General features: G+C 46.1%; 1 protein-coding gene and 1 long non-coding RNA gene across 3 annotated transcripts; both read left to right on the forward strand.

Moving 5' to 3' along the window:
* Positions 1-290: 290 nt before the first annotated feature.
* On the forward strand, positions 291-2,667 carry LOC141021166 (uncharacterized). The gene is made up of 2 exons (XR_012181204.1): positions 291-1,544; positions 2,347-2,667. It is a non-coding gene; the product is annotated as an uncharacterized lncRNA (long non-coding RNA).
* Positions 2,668-5,555: 2,888 nt separating this feature from the next.
* On the forward strand, positions 5,556-12,032 carry LOC109770943 (plasma membrane ATPase 1). 2 transcript variants are annotated; one of them, XM_020329657.3, is made up of 21 exons: positions 5,556-5,855; positions 6,311-6,430; positions 6,552-6,650; positions 6,766-6,903; positions 7,017-7,151; positions 7,243-7,422; positions 7,505-7,711; positions 7,808-7,927; positions 8,000-8,119; positions 8,200-8,322; positions 8,400-8,504; positions 8,595-8,739; positions 9,072-9,236; positions 9,333-9,571; positions 9,692-9,724; positions 9,959-10,040; positions 10,159-10,319; positions 10,746-10,931; positions 11,037-11,219; positions 11,329-11,507; positions 11,668-12,032. In XM_020329657.3, exons 1-21 carry the CDS (start codon positions 5,799-5,801, stop codon positions 11,762-11,764), a joined length of 2,874 nt encoding a protein of 957 aa, XP_020185246.1. In that variant the 5' UTR covers positions 5,556-5,798; the 3' UTR covers positions 11,765-12,032. The 2 variants fall into 2 exon arrangements, with proteins under 2 accessions (XP_020185246.1, XP_020185245.1); XM_020329656.4 differs by having other exon boundaries at positions 9,072-9,571.
* Positions 12,033-19,152: the final 7,120 nt, after the last annotated feature.

A 19,152-nucleotide genomic window follows, 5' to 3' on the forward strand; every position in this document is an offset into this window, starting at 1 on the left:
GGGGGGGGGGGGGGGGGGGGGGGGTGGGGGGTTGTGGGGCCGGGATAGGTCCACGTGGGCCAGCGTGAGTCGTATCCGTCCCAATTATGAGCTGGGTCTTGGGGATGCCGGACAACCTGGACCTGGACGTTTATTGTTGGTTTGGGGGGGGGGGGGGGGGGTGCGGTTGGGTGGGTTTTTTGGGTCCGTGTAATGGTTGGGATGTCCACCCGGACGTTTGGGGACGATATGAGGGGGCCGGTTGTGGATGCTCTTATCCCCTTCTTTGTCGGAATTAGCCAATGGGTCTCGGGACCCATTGCACTCGAATTAAAAAAAAACTAAAAATATAGAATAAAATATACCTGATTTTTTTAACAAACACGACTTAACGTAATACTCACGTGAAATATAAAAGTTACTATTCACATTTTCGGACTTGCAATTTCTTTTTTGCTGAGAATATCACAAGCCATTCCTTGGCGAAACTTTTCAAAGGAGTATCACGCTAGGCCATGTTAGTTAAAAAATAGTTTCTGAAATTTTGAACTCTATTTTATTTTATTTAATAAATATATTTTCCAATTGGATGCATTGGCCACCATGTTCCAAAGATCCACGTCTCTTCTTTGTTGTATATAAAAAAAGTGGATGTGTAGGGAGAAGAGAGCACATCCTTCCCACAGGTTCATTATACTCCATCCGTTTCTAAATATAAGTATTTTTAGAGATATAGACATATTTTAAAATATAGATTCACTTATTTTGCTTCGTATATAGTTTGTATTAACTGCTGGAATTTTGTCTATTTTGGCCCTAGCCCAATAGCAGTTTCAGAAATTTTTAATAAATTCTAGAGGCCCACGCAGCCCATTCGTGCAAGGCAAGAGGTGGAACAAAAGTTTAGTCCCACATTGCTAGTTTAGAGGGAGTTGGACCTCTTTATAAGGAAGGTTCTTTTCCCACTTGTATGAGCATGAGAACAAGAGGGACATCCACGCGCGCTCCTCCTCGGCCGCCCGCCTCGCCACGGGTTGCGGGAATGAGCCGAGCCGATGTCTAAATTTTTGCCACGCACGACAGGTATACGAAAGGTCACGCGGGAGCTGAAACGTTTTCTGTAGTGGACTCTTCGGCCGCTGCCTGTTCGTTCCGTCTCCCTCCGTTGCTTCACCTCCTGCCGCAGCCTGTTCGCGTCCTTCTCCCGTGCCTATATAAGAGAGGGAGAGGTCGCTCCTCTCGAGAGAGACACACCAGAAGCTCCTCTTCCTCTCGCCACAAAGTTCCGAGCACTGCACTGCTGCTACGTTCTTCCCCATCCCGGCTTGCAGCGTGCACCGCAGGTCGGGACAGTAGGCCTCCGGAACCGCACCTTTTGAGTCCTGTACGGGAGAAGGGTGATAAGGTTTTTGGGAAGCGCTCTGCGCGACTACTGGCTTCTTCATCACGGACTCCGACGACTACTTCCCCGACGACGACTTCTTCCCCGACGTCGACTACCTCAGCAACGACATGGCTGGAGAGGATGTCGACCCCAAGTCCAGTGCTTCTGCTGCTGCTGTCCCGTACGTGTTCTTGCTCTTTCTGTTAGATGTCATGACACAGTTCTTTGCTCTAGTTTCTGCCCTACATATGATAGGTTCTACTTCATATATGCAACTTCATCTAGTGTCTGTTCTAGATGTGTTTAGTTCAAGTTCATATATGCAGATGCTATTTACTTTCTCTCCGTCAGATTTCATTACTTGCTTTATCGCGGCTATATTAGTCATGCTTTATCTAGTATTTCTGTTAATAAAATCATTTGATAAATTGCTCATATTTCCAACATTAACATCTTTAAAATGTCTTACATTTAGGAACCAAGAGAGTACATGTGTGGTCTGCACACGTAGCAGCTCTCTGGAAATTAAAAATTAAACATAAAAAGTGGATATGTATGAGAAGTGGAGGGCAACTTCACTTAAAGTTGCAGAGCAGGAGTTGCTTGCTTGCATTTTGGCCTGGAAGCATCTGGTGCTTCATGCCGAGTATTTTTGGCCAGCAAGATAAAATATGATGCACAGGTTCCCGCAAAAAAAAAAAATGACACACGGGGCAAGGGGTCTCTTTCTGCCTTCTCATGGTGATAGACTTATGTGTATCTTGGGCACTATTATTTTTTGTGACTTTTCAACAAGAATAACAAACTGCGCCTTTCATGCCCCTCTTGCTCAGAGCAATCGTCATTTTAACACTCAATTGGTTTTGTGCACAATGGCGCGAATGTTCACCGTTCACTTATTGCCTAGTTACTGCAGCCTTGTGCGCTTTGCCCACCTGGGCGGTCTCGAAGCCCTCTCACCTTGTTTTGTTTTTTTTTTCCAGAGACATAACGCAGGCGCAGACGCTTATATAACACATTCACATTCTCACCTCTATGAACACATGCGCGTGCACTCTACCCCTATGAGCATCTTCAGAAGACCGAGCCGGCAAATATTGAGGTTGACAAGTTACCGCAGCGACTCACTATTGACGTGAACATACACAAGTGTGAAACCAGGGGTTTGATCCCGCTAACCATCAAATTGGTTCTCGACACCGTCATCGATTTTGGTGGCCAGAGCCCATTTCTAGAATACTAGAGCGTCTAGTTTTAACCATGGATTCGGTTTCAAAATAAAATAAAACAAAAGTTTGAACCATGGATAGAAAGAGACTGCAGCGTCGCTTGCTTGGGTGTCACATAATCCTGAGACGTACGTGCATTTGCCGTGTTCTCTGTTTGGAGACATGATTTTGTTCATTTTGTTACATGAGGATCTTTGGAGCTTATCACTTGCTTGGGTGTCGCATAATCCAACGATGATCTTGACCACTCGGTCAGTGCGAATACCACGTACGTGTCCAGGCTCGCCGCTTCCTACCAAGAGTCGAATCCGAAAGCTTCTGTATAACTTTTAGTATGGCCACCAGTCGATCAAGCGTGAGCAGAGAAGCGATTCTCCGGTGATGGCACCAAAAGGAAAAATGGAGAACCAGGCTACACTTGTCCAAGGAAGAGTGGAACTGATATGAGCTTTGGATTGGAGCCATACTGTTGCTTCATGCTCATGCCTATAATTTCAAAGGTGTACCGGAAAGCAAACGATCTTGAGTTTTTAAAAACGTTTTAAATAAAATCATGTGTGCTAATGTTTAAGTATTTATTTTTCTACGTTTTACATGCGCGTAGAAACACAGTACCCAAACACATATTTCTTTTGCGGGAAAAAGTACCCAAACACTTACATGCGCGCATCCTTTCATTTTTATTTTTACTTGCAAATGCTATTTTTATTTCCATACGGGAGCACGCGAGCTTAGGAGCCATATGAATTGCTGCCCACCATTCGTTTCGAAATTTGCATTCCATAACATGATGTGATATGCGCAACACTTTGTAGGATTATATTTTCCAATACATGAGATCAACTTCTAACAAACAAGAAGTTTAAATTATGGTAACATACTCTTATATCGGAACGAGGTTAGATTTGAAGGGGGTGTCTCATTTTCAAAAGCAAAATGAAATGAAATGGTTGTCTAGACCAAACACCAAAAGTGCAACTCATTCCCGGTTGGTAGGTCAATATTGTATCTATGCCAAAATGGACGTCACAATCATGCGGCCTAGAGTATTCTGTACTTACAAACATACAAAGCATGCCAAAATGGCTGTCACTGTCCAGTGACCTAGAGTATTGTAGTGCTCCTTCTGTTGCCTATGGGTTCATGTCAACTAGAAAAAGTTGGTAGTCCTCACATGATTTGTATTCTCTACGTACCCCCGTCGCTGATGTGTTCCCTTTTTAAGAAGATAATTATGGCGCCACCAACATCGTTGCAGTACTATGATTTTTCATTGTTAATTGTAAAAGTAAATTTCAAAATAAATTATGAGATGAATTCAAAATCTAATTGCTCGGTTACATTACGACAACGATTACTTTAGCTTAAAGTGAGGAAGGTCCATTTCAAATAGTGAGGCAACCACCCTTTGTTATTTATAGTAGGACTTGGTCCCCTAGCCCCAAGGGCGATCTAGGGTTCCTCCTTCGCCGCCACACTCCTTCGCTGGTAGATCGCCATCCCACTTCTCCTCCGCCGGCTCCACGGGTGGCGGTGGACAAGGAGGTCCCGATCTACCATTGGGAGTTGTAGTTTCCTCCACCTTGGGGCACTACGTATGCCTTCATTTGTTCGTCACTCTAGCCCTTCCAACGGTGGTGGCAGATGTGTTCAATATTGGGTCCTCGTCCCTGTGGTATGTGTGCGCCATCGGATCCATCGATGAGATGGGGTCGACAAGTAGGTCTTCATTGTCCACAACTTTGGCCCTTCCGGCGATGGTGACAGTGGTGTTCAATAAGGCCTTCTTCCGCTTCAGTAGTGCATGCGCCATTGGATCTAGCAACTTGGCCGGGTGGAAAAGGTTGCCTTAATCTCTGTGGAAACATGGGGTTTGGTTTGTGTCTTCGTTGGGAAGGGGCTGCTTTGGGAAAAAATCACTGATCTAGTTATTCGATCGAGTCAAACAGATATCTAGGCATGATAAACCAAGCATCATCTTCTTTGTCGGGCCGTGAATCCTTTGGAGTTGACGCCGTTCGTATTTCCCGACCGAATGTGTGGATACTACTCTTTTGTTCCAGCGACACCAACATCGGCACGCCATCAACATGCGCGATATACCAAAAATAGTTTTCGCCCCGCTTTATAGATAAAGCAAACCGCCACAAACATCAAAGTACCAACACACAAGTCCAAGACAACGCACGAAACAACAAGGCACACAAAACATGGTACACAAATGGGTTCTGCTGAGGGCACCAGCTGAACAAGCCCTAACCGAATAAATAAACACAACCGAAGCCGCATAGACGATCATGAAGCCAGTCCAGGTCCGGCGGTGATGGAGGCAGCATCGGCGACCAGCGGAGAGCCAAGGATTTGAGACCAGCGGCTGCTCTCAGCATGTGCGACATGGAAAGGGTGGAAAATTCCTCCAAGTTTGGATCGATTTTTCTTTTCTTTTAGGGGTTTTCGTGTAATGCTGGTGTTTGATTAATATAGAGCTTGGGCTCCAACGCAGGAAAAGTAGCTGGAATTGGGCGAGAACGGCGTTTTGGCTCTTGGCCTCCATGGAGGCCGATTTTTTTATTTTAAATTAAAAATTCTGGTTTCAAAATAATCTGAATCTTTTTGTACATTTTGCTGCTCTTTTTAATTGAATGGCAGAACGTGTGCTAGTTTCCCCAAAATAAATTGTTTGGAGCCGGAACCTTGACGCCACAACATAATCCACTTTACTTCCCCCCCTGACCCAGGTATTCCTTTTTTTTTTTCCTTGAGGATCTAGCTATTCCTTTTCACCATGTACTAAAATGTAAAAAGCTCATCCCCTGCCTGCCACCGGCCTTTTACCCACCCACCTACACTCTTTCATTGCTACGTACTCCTCTCATCTTCAACCTTCCGTTTCCGTTCCTTGTTGGTTTCTTGTTTCTTCCACCACCTTCCCTCCTCCCGCTGTCTCTTGCGCGCGACACGTGGGAAGCCACCCCCTCCTGCACCCCACCACCTCTCTATCCATTTCAGGTTCGGACGATTCATCACTGCCCTCCCCTCTCCCTCGCCCGCACTAAAACAAAGACCATACATACATATAAACAATCAGTAAATCCTAAAGAAGAAGAAGAAGAAGAAGAGCAGAGGAGGAGGGTCCAGAAGGGTAGTTGGCGGTGGGAAGATCCAGAGGTTGCGCACTGCCTGCCCGCCCGCCTGCCTCCACGGCCATGGCCAGCAGGCAGGAGGGGAACCTCGACGCCGTCCTCAAGGAGGCCGTCGACCTGGTAATTAACCAACGCCCTGCTCTTGGGGTGGCGCTTCCTGTGGTTTCTAGTGGCCGCTGTGCTTGGATGTGGATGGGTTGCCGTTGCGCGCAGCTGGGCTTTTTTTACCGGGGCTTAGCAGTGTTCTTCTAGGTCTAGGTCAATTCTTGTTCGGCATGCATCGCCCTTTGTTTTGTTACTAATTATTACGAATCCCGCAACTCCAGATCACCATCTTCTAGGCCTGCTCTGTTTTGTTGCCAACAGAGGATCCCCTGCCTCGTTGGTTTACTCACATTAGTTCCTCAGAATCTCACACTAGAACTTCTGATTGTTTTTTGGCCTCTTAGCTTGGTTCTCTCTTCTGGGTTCCTTGGAGTAGTAGGCTGCAGCTAGCATGCTTGCACGTTCATATTTGCTCATGGTAATGGTACTTGTTTGGATTGCTAAAAGCGATCGTCGCAACAAAATTTCAGGAGCACATCCCGATCGATGAAGTGTTCGAGAACCTTCGGTGCAGCCACCAGGGGCTCACTTCCGAGCAGGCGCAGCAGCGGCTGCAGATCTTCGGCCCGAACAAGCTCGAGGAGAAGGAGGTCAGGTTCATTCGGCCCATTTGATTGTGGGGAAGATTTTTTCCTTGCTGTTCTTCAGAGCAATAATGTTCTTCTCATTGATGTTATGCACTTGATTAAGTTGGAGCGTTTGATGCTGCAGGAGAGCAAGTTCCTCAAGTTTCTGGGGTTCATGTGGAACCCACTCTCATGGGTCATGGAGGCTGCGGCGATCATGGCCATCGCGTTGGCCAACGGAGGGGTAAGACCTAACACGTATGCAGCAGAATTTGTGGTGATGTTTTAGTTGGGTGCTGAGTGGAGTGCACGTCTTGCTCTGTTCTCAACATGTGAGAAGATGTGTGTTCTGTAATCAGGGGAAGCCACCAGATTGGCAAGACTTTGTCGGTATCATCACGCTGCTGCTTATAAACTCCACCATCAGTTTCATCGAGGAGAACAATGCCGGAAATGCCGCCGCCGCGCTTATGGCCCGTCTTGCACCAAAAGCCAAGGTCTATATTCAGTTTAATTTGTGGGGGTTTTCTGTCCCCTGTTTCTGGATGTACGTGTCACCTTGTCGGAGTCCATTTGAACAGTGAAACTCAATTCTTATGTTGCTAAGTAGGTCCTCCGTGATGGTCGTTGGACCGAGGAGGAGGCAGCCGTCCTTGTGCCTGGGGACATCGTCAGTATCAAACTTGGAGATATCATTCCTGCCGACGCCCGCCTCCTAGACGGCGACCCTTTGAAGATTGATCAGGTTCTTTCTGTCCTTCACATTCAAGTCACCTTCAGCTTTGCTTTTACTTATTTAGATTTCCTCGTCTCACTACTTGGTCTCTTATTTATAGTCTGCCCTGACCGGAGAATCGCTGCCAGCCACCAAAGGTCCTGGTGACGGCGTCTACTCTGGTTCGACGGTCAAGCAGGGCGAGATCGAGGCTGTTGTCATAGCAACTGGTGTGCACACTTTCTTTGGAAAGGCTGCACATCTCGTCGACTCCACCAACCAAGTTGGCCATTTCCAACAGGCAAGCTTGACAGGCCTCGGATACTTTTATCGAATTGTATCATCGCTACATTGATGTTTTCATTATCAAGCGATTGATGCAGGTGTTGACAGCCATCGGGAACTTTTGCATTTGCTCGATTGCTGTGGGGATGTTCATAGAGATCATTGTCATGTATCCTATCCAGCACAGGGCGTACCGCCCTGGGATCGACAACCTTTTGGTGCTTCTCATTGGAGGCATTCCCATAGCGATGCCCACAGTCTTGTCGGTCACCATGGCGATTGGGTCTCATCGCTTGTCTCAACAGGTATGCATCATTCCAGGGACAGTGTCTCTTAACCATATTGTGACTAGACCTGAACTTCTGCACTAAGCAATCAATTCCTGAGTTCTCTTCCTGCAGGGAGCTATAACAAAGAGAATGACTGCAATCGAAGAGATGGCCGGCATGGATGTTCTTTGCAGTGATAAGACTGGAACCCTGACTCTAAATAAGCTCAGCGTGGACAAGAACCTTATTGAGGTTCACTTGAACACTAGCTTTGTATTATCCCACATGTTACCTCAAAGCACCTACATACTTTTTTTGGTCCAGGTTTTTGAAAAAGGAGTGACTCAGGACCAGGTGATTCTGATGGCTGCTAGAGCATCCCGGATAGAAAATCAAGATGCCATTGATACGGCAATAGTTGGCATGCTAGGTGATCCAAAAGAGGTACATTGATTTGTCGAATAGTGAGATGTACACCTGTCATGTTTATTTGCTAAATAGACATCTATCAACGCTTCCCATAGGCACGGGCCGGTATTCAAGAGATCCATTTTCTTCCGTTCAATCCTACCGACAAAAGAACTGCGTTGACATACATTGATAGCGATGGAAAGATGTACCGAGTTAGCAAAGGTGCACCAGAGCAGGTATAATATTTTTTACTGCAAAAAGCTTAAAAAACATTTGCATAATGAGTAAATTGATTTCACAAATTGACCTGCAGATTCTTAACCTGGCCTACAACAAGTCAGAGATCGCACAAAAAGTCCACATTGTCATCGACAAGTTCGCGGAACGTGGATTTCGGTCACTTGGTGTAGCATATCAGGTGAGAAAGGTTCTGGGGGTGCCCCTTCACAATGCAGTTGAAGCTTGCAAGGCAGGAACTTAGTGGTGGTCATTCTTTTCTGCCTTGTAGGACGTGCCAGACGGAAGGAAAGAGAGCCCGGGTAGCCCGTGGCATTTTGTTGCTCTCTTGCCACTCTTTGATCCACCGAGGCACGACAGCGCAGAAACAATTCAAAGGGCACTTAACCTTGGTGTGAATGTGAAGATGATCACAGGTACACTACCAATTGGGTTGTTACTACTTTTCTGCTCTGTTCTTAAATATTCAATTCGATGAAGATGATCACAAGTAAATGCACTACCGGTTGAATTCTATTTTGTTCTCTTCTCTATTCTTAAATCTCCCAATTTTTATGAGCACCATGTCTTTGATGTTTACTATTTTTGATTTGTGATGTCATGTAAGTATCCCTTAAAAAGCTGTGCCATAAGTAGAGTTGGAACATTGAACCATATGCCGTATCTTATCTTGTTTTATTTATAATTTCAGTTTCAATAATTTTGGTAATACATCTCATTGTGCTTTTTTTGTTTTGTTTTTCCTTAGGCGACCAGCTAGCGATTGGGAAGGAAACAGGGCGTCGTCTAGGAATGGGTACAAACATGTACCCTTCATCTGCTTTGCTGGGGCAGAACAAGGATGAGTCTATTGCTGATTTACCAGTCGATGATCTAATTGAGAAAGCCGATGGTTTTGCTGGCGTATTCCCAGGTATGTGTTGTAACCAGTTAGAAGAAAATAAAATCAAAGAAATGAAAAAGGAACATAACAATAATAATATAATGGTAACATTTTTTCTTTGCTCAGAACACAAATATGAGATTGTGAAACGCCTACAAGCACGGAAGCACATTTGTGGAATGACTGGCGATGGCGTAAACGATGCACCAGCCCTAAAGAAAGCTGATATTGGTATAGCGGTTGCCGATGCGACAGATGCAGCGAGGAGTGCTTCTGATATCGTACTAACCGAACCTGGTCTAAGTGTGATCATTAGTGCCGTCCTTACCAGTCGAGCGATTTTCCAGCGGATGAAGAACTACACTGTATGTCAGATTGAACCCAGTGGATGAGAATTTTCTTTGCCCCCATTTATTTGAAGAGTTATTCCTACATTTATGCTTGTGTCATTTAGCCCATATGCTAATCCACCTTCATGCTTGCAGATCTATGCGGTTTCAATTACGATACGTATTGTGGTATGTTTGATTGACACTATAAGTTTGCCAAAGTGCATTGGCTCATGCTCTGTTTTACATAGTTGATGATTCTCTTAGGTGTCAATTATAACTATTCGTTTAATGAATTTTTTCTTTTAACACTGATGTTCCAGTATATGATGTTTTCATCTTGATCTGTGAAATTATGTCCATGAAGCTAACATTTTTTTTATTTTCTGATTATGCATCTGATTCCTCTTTACCCCCCACCAGCTTGGATTTATGCTACTTGCCCTCATATGGGAGTTTGATTTCCCGCCATTTATGGTCCTGATCATAGCAATTTTGAATGATGGTACATTACTTTCTTTTCCTTCCATTCCTCCGGCGCTTCCCGCGCCTCACAATATCACCGTATTAAGTACAAAATTATATTGTAGTGCTCACCCTTAACCATTTTGTGGCATGAACAGGTACCATAATGACAATATCGAAGGATCGAGTAAAGCCTTCTCCACTACCTGACAGCTGGAAGTTGGCTGAAATTTTTACAACTGGGGTGGTTCTTGGCGGATACTTGGCAATGATGACTGTCATTTTCTTCTGGGCTGCATACAAGACTAACTTTTTCCCTGTAAGGAGTACCTAAATGAAACTAAATTCTGTTTTTTTTCTGTAAGGAGTACCTAAATGAAAATCGCTTGATATGTTGTTCACCAAGCTACCAACTATTAGGACCATTATACTAGTTTGTGATGTGGGGAAAATATCAGGTGCTACGGGAGCACCTAAGTTTAGGTGCTCCTGGAGCTCCTCAGCCGTTGGATCTATAATCTAACGGTCATCTAGGGATGCGCTGGATTTGGTTGTAATAACGGACTTCTAGGGGTATTTTTTTGAATAAATGCGCGAGCTCTTTCCTTGGCCTTTGGATTTTAGATCCAACGGCTGAGAAGCTCCCAGAGCACCTAAGTTTAGGTGCTCCCGGAGCACCAGATATCTTCCCTTGTGATCTGATCCTCAGACATGCATTGACACTTGTTGTTCAATAAATTTTCAGAGGGTCTTTCATGTAAAAAGCCTTGAGAAGACCGCTCAAGATGACTTCAAAATGCTTGCCTCTGCTGTATACCTTCAAGTCAGCACCATCAGCCAAGCTCTCATCTTCGTTACAAGGTCTCGAAGCTGGTCGTTCGTCGAGCGCCCCGGCTTTCTCCTGGTCTTTGCTTTCTTGGTCGCACAGCTGGTATTTTTTTTTCTCACGGCCTCGCCCTCCTCTCTTTGCTTTACATGTATGTAAATTTACAAGTCAAGTTCCAGTAGCAAGTTTCACCACCTCCAAAAAATGCAGATAGCTACACTGATCGCTGTATACGCCGACTGGGGATTCACTTCGATCAAAGGCATCGGATGGGGCTGGGCTGGCATCGTGTGGCTCTACAACATCGTCTTCTACTTCCCGCTTGACATCATCAAGTTCTTCATCCGATACGCTCTGAGTGGCAAAGCATGGGATCTTGTCATTGACCAAAGAGTAATTCAAATTGCACCACCATATTTTTCCTTCTCTTTTTAGCTATTGAGAACCCACTACATTCGATGCATCTTGTAAATGACGGTTCATTTGTCCATTTTCTTTATAGATCGCGTTTACAAGGAAGAAGCACTTTGGTAAGGAAGAGAGGGAGCTCAAGTGGGCCCATGCACAGAGGACGCTCCATGGGTTGCAGCCACCGAATGCCAAGCTGTTCCCTGAGAAGGCGGGCTACAACGAGCTCTGTCAGATGGCCGACGAGGCGAAACGGAGGGCCGAGATTGCAAGGTATGTAGGGCTAGATACCCAGCAGGCACTTGCAAATTAGAGAATCCCATCTTCCATATTCTTTGACAACTACTCCCTATGTTAGCTTAAAAAACGCTCTTATATTATGGGGTGGAGGGAGTATGAATCTAACTATGTGCTTGTTGATTGTGCATGGCAGGCTCAGGGAGCTCCACACTCTCAAGGGGCATGTGGAGTCAGTTGTGAAGCTGAAGGGCCTCGACATCGACACCATTCAGCAGTCTTACACTGTGTGATAGGTTCAAGTATCCTTAAAAGTTACTGTAGAAGAGAGAGTATATCCTTGCTGCATAGGAATAACAGACTTTTGATAGGTTGCTTTTGCCCCCTCTTATATAGTTGACTGCTGATACATCGTGGGAATAAAACGGTTACTACATCTCAGTTGCTCTCCAGTCGCTGGTTCGTTGTGCTTCATGTAAAGGAATACAGTTATCCTATCTCTTGCCTCTGCAACTGGGGGTTTTAACCACTGTTTAAGAAATCTTCTGGTTCACCGATTAATCTTCCGATTTATCACTAATCGTAGGGGTGATTAATAAGATCATGCCTTATCTTTGTCATTTATCTTTTGGACCGATTTATCGTTCTGACAAGCGATTTATCGGAAATCTATCGATAAATCAGACCTATTCATAGCATGATGTTTGCAAAAACTATGTTTATTTATGTTTTTTTGGACCTTGTTACAGAATATGTACTATTGTCCTATTTTGTTTGCCATTATACGAGGATTCAAAGGCTAGAAATCAAGGTAACATTTGTATCAAATATTGTTTTGGTGTTGAATATAGCATATTTTAGTGTTGGGAACCTGATATTTGCAACAACAAAAACCTATTAATAGTCGACTGATAAAATCGATTAATCGGCCGATTTCCGATTAATCTCTAATCCCTAGCTGACCGAGACGATAACGATAAGCGATATCCTCAACATTGGTTTTAACCTCCATTTTGAAGAGAAAATAAGTGCCCGTGCATTTGAAAACAACATGTATCAATAATGCAAGAGAAAATCGTGAAGAAATTGGAATGCAAGAGCCTTAGATATCCACAGTATAACAATACCTATCAGTTGTGCCATAAATTGTTTTCATGAGGATTCCTCAAATGTTTGATTCAAGTTTCCTCCGCCTTACCATATTCACAAGTTCACATTCATCTTGGAACGAACGAAGAAGAAAGTGAGAGATGTGTTAGAAGGGATAGAGAAGGATTTTGTGGAATCGTTGTTGTATTGCTTGAGCTTCGTGGGCATATATACAGGAGTACATGATCTACTTGGAGTACAAGACAAGCTAGAATAATTTCTAGTCTATCATATGTTTTCAATCTAATCATTATACTCAACATCCCCCGGCAGTCACAAAGTTAGCGACGCAGACGGTGAGACTGAAGAAGAATCCGAAGGTAAGCCGACAGACCCCCCTCCCCCCCACAGTCGTAACGGTCGATGCATCGCGGTAGTCCTTTGTGCCATTGGTAGAGGTAGCCAAGAGCGAGGGTGGTGTAGCCATGGTCAAGGTGGCCGTGCGAAGAATGCCGTGGTCGATGTCGAGTCGGGGTGGCCGGTGTCGAGGAAGTCGCCGTGGAGCCGCAGGCGCAAGGAGGCGCCGTGTTAGTCAGAGGCGCAATGGTGTCGAAGTAGTGGTGCGCCGGGAAGAAGATGGTGTTGACGAAGCGTCGCGCCAGGTTTGCCAAACCTAGGGACACGTCGTAGACGAAGGCACACGTCGGTGTTGCCAGCACTGGGCATGCATAGACGGACGAAGACGAAGTGGACGAAGCGCCGCACCAGGCTTGCCAGGCTCGGGGACACATCGTGGACGAAGGCACGCATCGGTGTTGCTAGCACCGGGCATGCGTAGACTGGGACCTGCACAAGCTGTACGCCATGTCGAGGAGTCGGAGGCCAGCAGAGAAGAAGACTCGACGACAGTAGCGGCGTCAATTGGCGCGGGGCCGATGTCACTCGCGGTTGATGGAGTAGATGACGGAACACTGGCGACGGGATGGTGCCGGACGAAGACGAAGGGGGTTGGTGTTGGGAATGTTGCATGAAAAAAAAAATTCCTACGCCCACGCAAGATCTATCTAGGAGATGCATAGCAACGAGATGGGGAGAGTGTGTCTAGATACCCTTGTAGACCGTAAGCGGAAGCGTTTGACAACGCGGTTGATGTAGCCAAACTTCTTCTAGCTCCGACCGATCAAGTACCGAACGTACGACACCTTCGAGTTCTGCACACGTTCAGCTCGGTGACGTTCCTCGTCTTCTTGATCCAGCAAGGCGTCGAGGTAGTAGATGAGTTCCGTCAGCACGACGGCGTGGTGGCGGTGATGGCGAAGTGATCCTCGCAGGGCTTCGCCTAAGGACTACGAAAATATGACCAGGGATGTAAACCGTGGAGGGGGGCACCGCACATGGCTAACAATTGATCTTGTGTGTTCTACGCGCCCCTCCCCACATATATATAGGTGGGAGGGGGAGGGGAGCAGCAAGGGTGCGCCCCAAGTAGGAGGAATCCTACTTGGAGTCTTCCCCAATTCGGCCTCCCCCTTCCATAATTGCCGGAAGAAGACAGGAAGGGGGAAGAAGAGAAGGAAGGGGGAGCCGAACCCCCTCTTCTCCTTCTCCTATTCGGCCTCCTGCCATAGGGGGGGGCGCCACCCCTTGTGGGCTGGTGTGCTCCCCTCTCATGGCCCATATGGCCCAATATCCCCCCCGGGGATTCCGGTAACCCCCCCGGGTACTCCGATAAATACCCGATACACTCCGGAACACTTCCAGTGTTCGAATACTGTCATCCTATATATCAATCTTTACCTCTCGACCATTTCGAGATTCCTCGTCATGTCCGTGATCTCATCGGGACTCCTAAAAACATTCGGTCACCAAATCACATAGCTCATATAATACTAAATCGTCATCGAACGTTAAGCATGCGGACCCTACGGGTTCGAGAACTATGTAGACATGACCGAGACACCTCTTCGGTCAAATATCAATAGTGGAATCTGGATGCTCATATTGGATCCTACATATTCTACGAAGATATTTTATCGGCCGAACCATTATGACAACATACGTTATTCCCTTTGTCTATCGGTATGTTACTTGCCCGAGATTCGATCGTCGGTATCTTCATACCTAGTTCAATCTCGTTATCGGCAAGTCTCTTTACTCGCTCCGTAATACATCATCCTGGAACTAACTCATTAGTCACTTTGCTTGCAAGGCTTCTTATGATGTGTATTACCGAGAGGGCCAAGAGATACCTCTCCGATACTCGGAGTGACAAATCCTAATCTCGATCTATGCCAACTCAACAAACACCTTCGGAGATACCTGTAGAGCATCTTTATAATCACCCAGTTACGTTGTGACATTTGATAGCACACAAGGTATTCCTTCGGTATCCGGGAGTTGCATAATCTCATAGTCGAAGGAATATGTATTTGACATGAAGAAAGTAATAGCAATAAAACTGAACGATCGTTATGCTAAGCTAACGGATGGGTCTTGTCCATCACATCATTCTCCTAATTATGTGATCCCATTATCAAATGACAACTCATGTCCATGGTTAGAAAACCTTAACCATCTTTTGATCAACGAGCTAGTCAAGTAGAGGCTCACTAGGGACATAGTGTTTGTCTATGTGGTAGCTTGATCATATCGTCGTAGAGATCTCAAACCATTGCATGCTTGCATCATCTTTCTTGGTTCTTGTTTGGTTCTCTTTGTGAGTCTTAGAGCTTATGGTCATTTTGATGACAAGCTCGAGTTCATCGAAAATGGAGTTTACATGCATCTTCTATGATGTTTTCGATGTTGGAGGTTATGCCGGTTCTTCTCTATTGGAGGTTCACTCCTCTTTTTGTTAGGAATACCTCCAACAAGCTTGAGTTTGGATGCTACTCATCGTCATCTAGCCAACAAGCTTGAGTTTGCTCAATTCGGAGCTCATTTGCAGAAGTTGTGGCAGTTCTGGTTTTCCTTGGAGTATATTTGTTTTCGTGGAAGTGACACTTGGGAGGAGTCTGCGGCAGTACCGCCGGGCCAGAGCGGCAGTACCGCTGACAACCTCAAGCGGTAGTAACGCTCGTGGCCATTAGTGGTAGTACTGCTCATGTTCTGCACTGGTACCGCCTCGATTCTAGGGCGTCGCCTCTCGTGTCGGGTTGGGCGGTAGTAGGAGCGGAAGTAGACGCGGTAGTACCGCTCTACCTCCGCTACTAGTACCGCTCGGGGGCCTCCTCCTCCTTGCCCCTTCTTTCCAGCCTCTGTGCAAAGCTCCAGCGGTACTACCGCTGGGCCTAGCGGTAGTACCGGTGCCTAGTGCGGTAGTACCGCTCTGTGCAGGCTGAGATGTGGGATAACGGTTGGATTTTTCCCCACCTATAAAAGGGGTTCTTCTTTCCCATTGAGCCTTATCCTTTGAGCTCGTGTTCTTCCCCCATTGTTGACCTTCTTCGAGCTTGCTAACTCTCAATCCCTCCATGGATTCTTGTTAGTTTTTGAGGGAAAAGAGAGAGGAGATCTAGATCCACATTTCCACCAATCACTTTCTCCTCTTTGTGAGGGGAACCCTTTGGATCTAGATCTTGGAGTTCTTTGTGTTCTCTTATTCGTTCTTCCTCTCATTTTCTTCCCTAGTATTAGTTGCTTTGGTGGGATTTGAGAGAGAAGGACTTGGGCACTCCGTGTGCCCTTGCCATTGCATTTGGTGCATCAGTTTGAGTTATCCACGGTGATACGTGGAAGTTACAAGTTGAGAATCTTATTACTCTTGGGTGCTTGGTACCCTTGAGCTTGTTCCTCTTGGGTGCTTGGGCGCCCTAGATGGTTGGTGGTGTTCGGAGCTCAATCATTGTGGTGTAAAGCTCCGGGCAAGCATCGGGGTCTGCAATTAGGTTGTGGAGATCGCCCCGAGCAATTTGACGGGTTCCGGTGACCGCCCCCAAGGGTTGCCAAAGTGTACGGGTTCGGTGACCGCCCCAATGGTTGCGATTTGCACGGGTTCGGTGACCGCCCTCAAGGGTCCCTTAGTCGAATCACGACATCTTGCATTGTGCGAGGGCGTGAGGAGATTACAGTGGCCCTAGTGGCTTCTTGGGGAGCATTGTGCCTCCACACCGCTCCAAACGGAGATTAGCATCTACAAGGGTGTGAACTTCGGGATACATCACCGTCTCCGCGTGCCTCGGTTATCTCTTACCTGAGCCCTTTACTTATGCACTTTACTTTGTGATAGCCATATTGTTTCTTGTCATATATCTTGCTATCAATTAGTTGTTTATCTTGCTTAGCATAAGTTGTTGGTGCACATAGGTGAGCCTAGTTGTTGTAGGTTTTGTGCTTGGCAAATTAACCGCTAGGTTTATTCCGCATTTGTTCAAGCCTAAACCATAATTATTTTAAAGCGCCTATTCACCCCCCCTCTAGGCGACATCCTCGATCTTTCAACCGCCTTTGTCAAATTAGATTCAATTAAAGTAGGAGAGACAGACACCCGCTAGCCACCTTATGCAAAACAAGTTGCATGCTAGTCGATGGAACCAGTCTCATGTCGAGGACATGTAAAGTTGGTGCGAGCCGCTTCATCCCACAATATCGTTGAATCCAAATAAGACAAGAGAGGTGTGCACACACACACACACACACACACAGAGAGAGAGAGAGAGAGAGGGCGAGCTAGGGCTAGCTAGGGTTTAGGGTCTAGCACCAAATTTGGCAACAAAGCTTCGAGAAGATCCTGCCGGCGGCCATGTCCCTTGTCCCGTACGACGTCGGAGGCGGTGGCGCGATGTCGCTGCCGAGGTAAGCAATTTGAGCATCAACGCCCACAACTCTTTGTGTTCTACTCGTGCATATACATCTATGCATAGACCTAGCTCATGATGCCACTGTTGGAGAATGTTGCACGAAAATCAAAAAAATCCTACGAACACCCAAGATCTATCTAGGAGAAGCATAGCAACGAGAGGGGAGAGTGTGTCTACGTACCCTCATAGACCGTTAAGCGGAAGCGTATATCACATGATTCATGTAGTCGTACTCGTTACGATCCAATCGCGATCCAAACCGATGAAGTGTCGAACGGACGACACCTCCGCGTTCAGCACACGTACGGCTCGATGACGTCTCCTCCTCTTTGATCCAGCAAGCGAGGGAGGAGAAGTATATGGGGTCACCGATAGCATGACGGTGATGGTGATGGTGGTGGAGTGATTCCGGCAGGGCTACGCCAAGCGCTCCTGAAACAACAAAAACGGAGGAGTTACGATAATAGGAGAGAGAGGGGGCCAAGGGTTTGTGTGTCCTCTTGGGGGCGCCCTCTCCCCTCTATATATAGGTGGAGGGGCGTGGTGGTCAGCCCTCCAAGCCCTAGGGGCGCACCAAGGGAGAGGAGTTGGACTCCTAGTCCAATTCCCTCCTTTTCCATACACAGGTGGACTTTCCACCTCTCCCAAGCCACATGGGCCTTGAGGGACTTGTGCGCCTGGCCGAATAAGGCCAGGGCGCCTCCCCTCGGCCCATGCTGGCCTTGGGACATGGTGGAACCCTTGGTGGACTTCCGGACTCCTCTGGAAGCTTCCCGGTACAATACCGAAAAAAGTGAAACTTTTTTCGGAACCCTGAAAACAAATTTCCATATATAAATCTTTACCTCCAGACCATTCCGGATCTCCTCGTGACATCCGGGATCTCATCCGGCACTCCGAACAACATCCGGTCACCAACATGCATGTCCCAATATTACTCTAGCATCACCGAACATTAAGCATGCGGACCCTACGAGTTCGAGAATCATCTAGACATGACTGAGACACCTCTCCAGTCAATAACCAATTGCAGAACCTAGATGCCCATATTGGTTACTACATATTCCACGAAGATCTTTTGTCGGTTGAACCCCGATGTCAAGGATTCGGTTAATCCCGTATATAATTTCCTTTGTTTGGCGATATGTTACTTGCCCGAGATTCGATCGTCGGTATCTCCATACCTATTTCAATCTCGTTGGGGACAAGTCTCTTTACTCGTTCCGTAATAAAATATATTGTGACTAACTCATTAGCCACATTGCTTGCAAGCTCTTTACGATGTTGTATTAACGAGAGGGCCCAGAGATATCTCTCCGCACACGAAGTGACAAATCCCAGTCTCGATCGATGCCAACCCAACAGACACCTTCGGAGATACCTACAGAGCATCTTTATGATCACCCAGTTACGAACTGACGTTTGATAGCACAAAAGGTATTCCTCTGGTATCCGGGAGTTGCATGATCTCATGGTCTTAGGAATAGGTACTTGACATGAAGAAAGCTACAACAATAAACTCAACTGATACAATCGAATGCTAAGCTTACGGTTGGGTCTTGTCCATCACATCATTCTCCTAATGATGTGATCCTGTTATCAAATGACAACTCATGTGTATGGTTAGGAAACCTTAACCATATTTGATCAACGAGCTAGTCTAGTAGAGGCTCACTAGAGACATAGTATTTGTTTATGTATTCACACTTGTATTTAAGTTTCCGGTCAATACAATTCTAGCATAAATAATAAACCTTTATCATGAATAAGGAAAATATGATAATAACCAATTT

The sequence above is a fragment of the Aegilops tauschii genome, chromosome 4 (genome assembly GCF_002575655.3).
Source record: "Aegilops tauschii subsp. strangulata cultivar AL8/78 chromosome 4, Aet v6.0, whole genome shotgun sequence".
NCBI classification, from domain to species: domain Eukaryota; kingdom Viridiplantae; phylum Streptophyta; class Magnoliopsida; order Poales; family Poaceae; genus Aegilops; species Aegilops tauschii.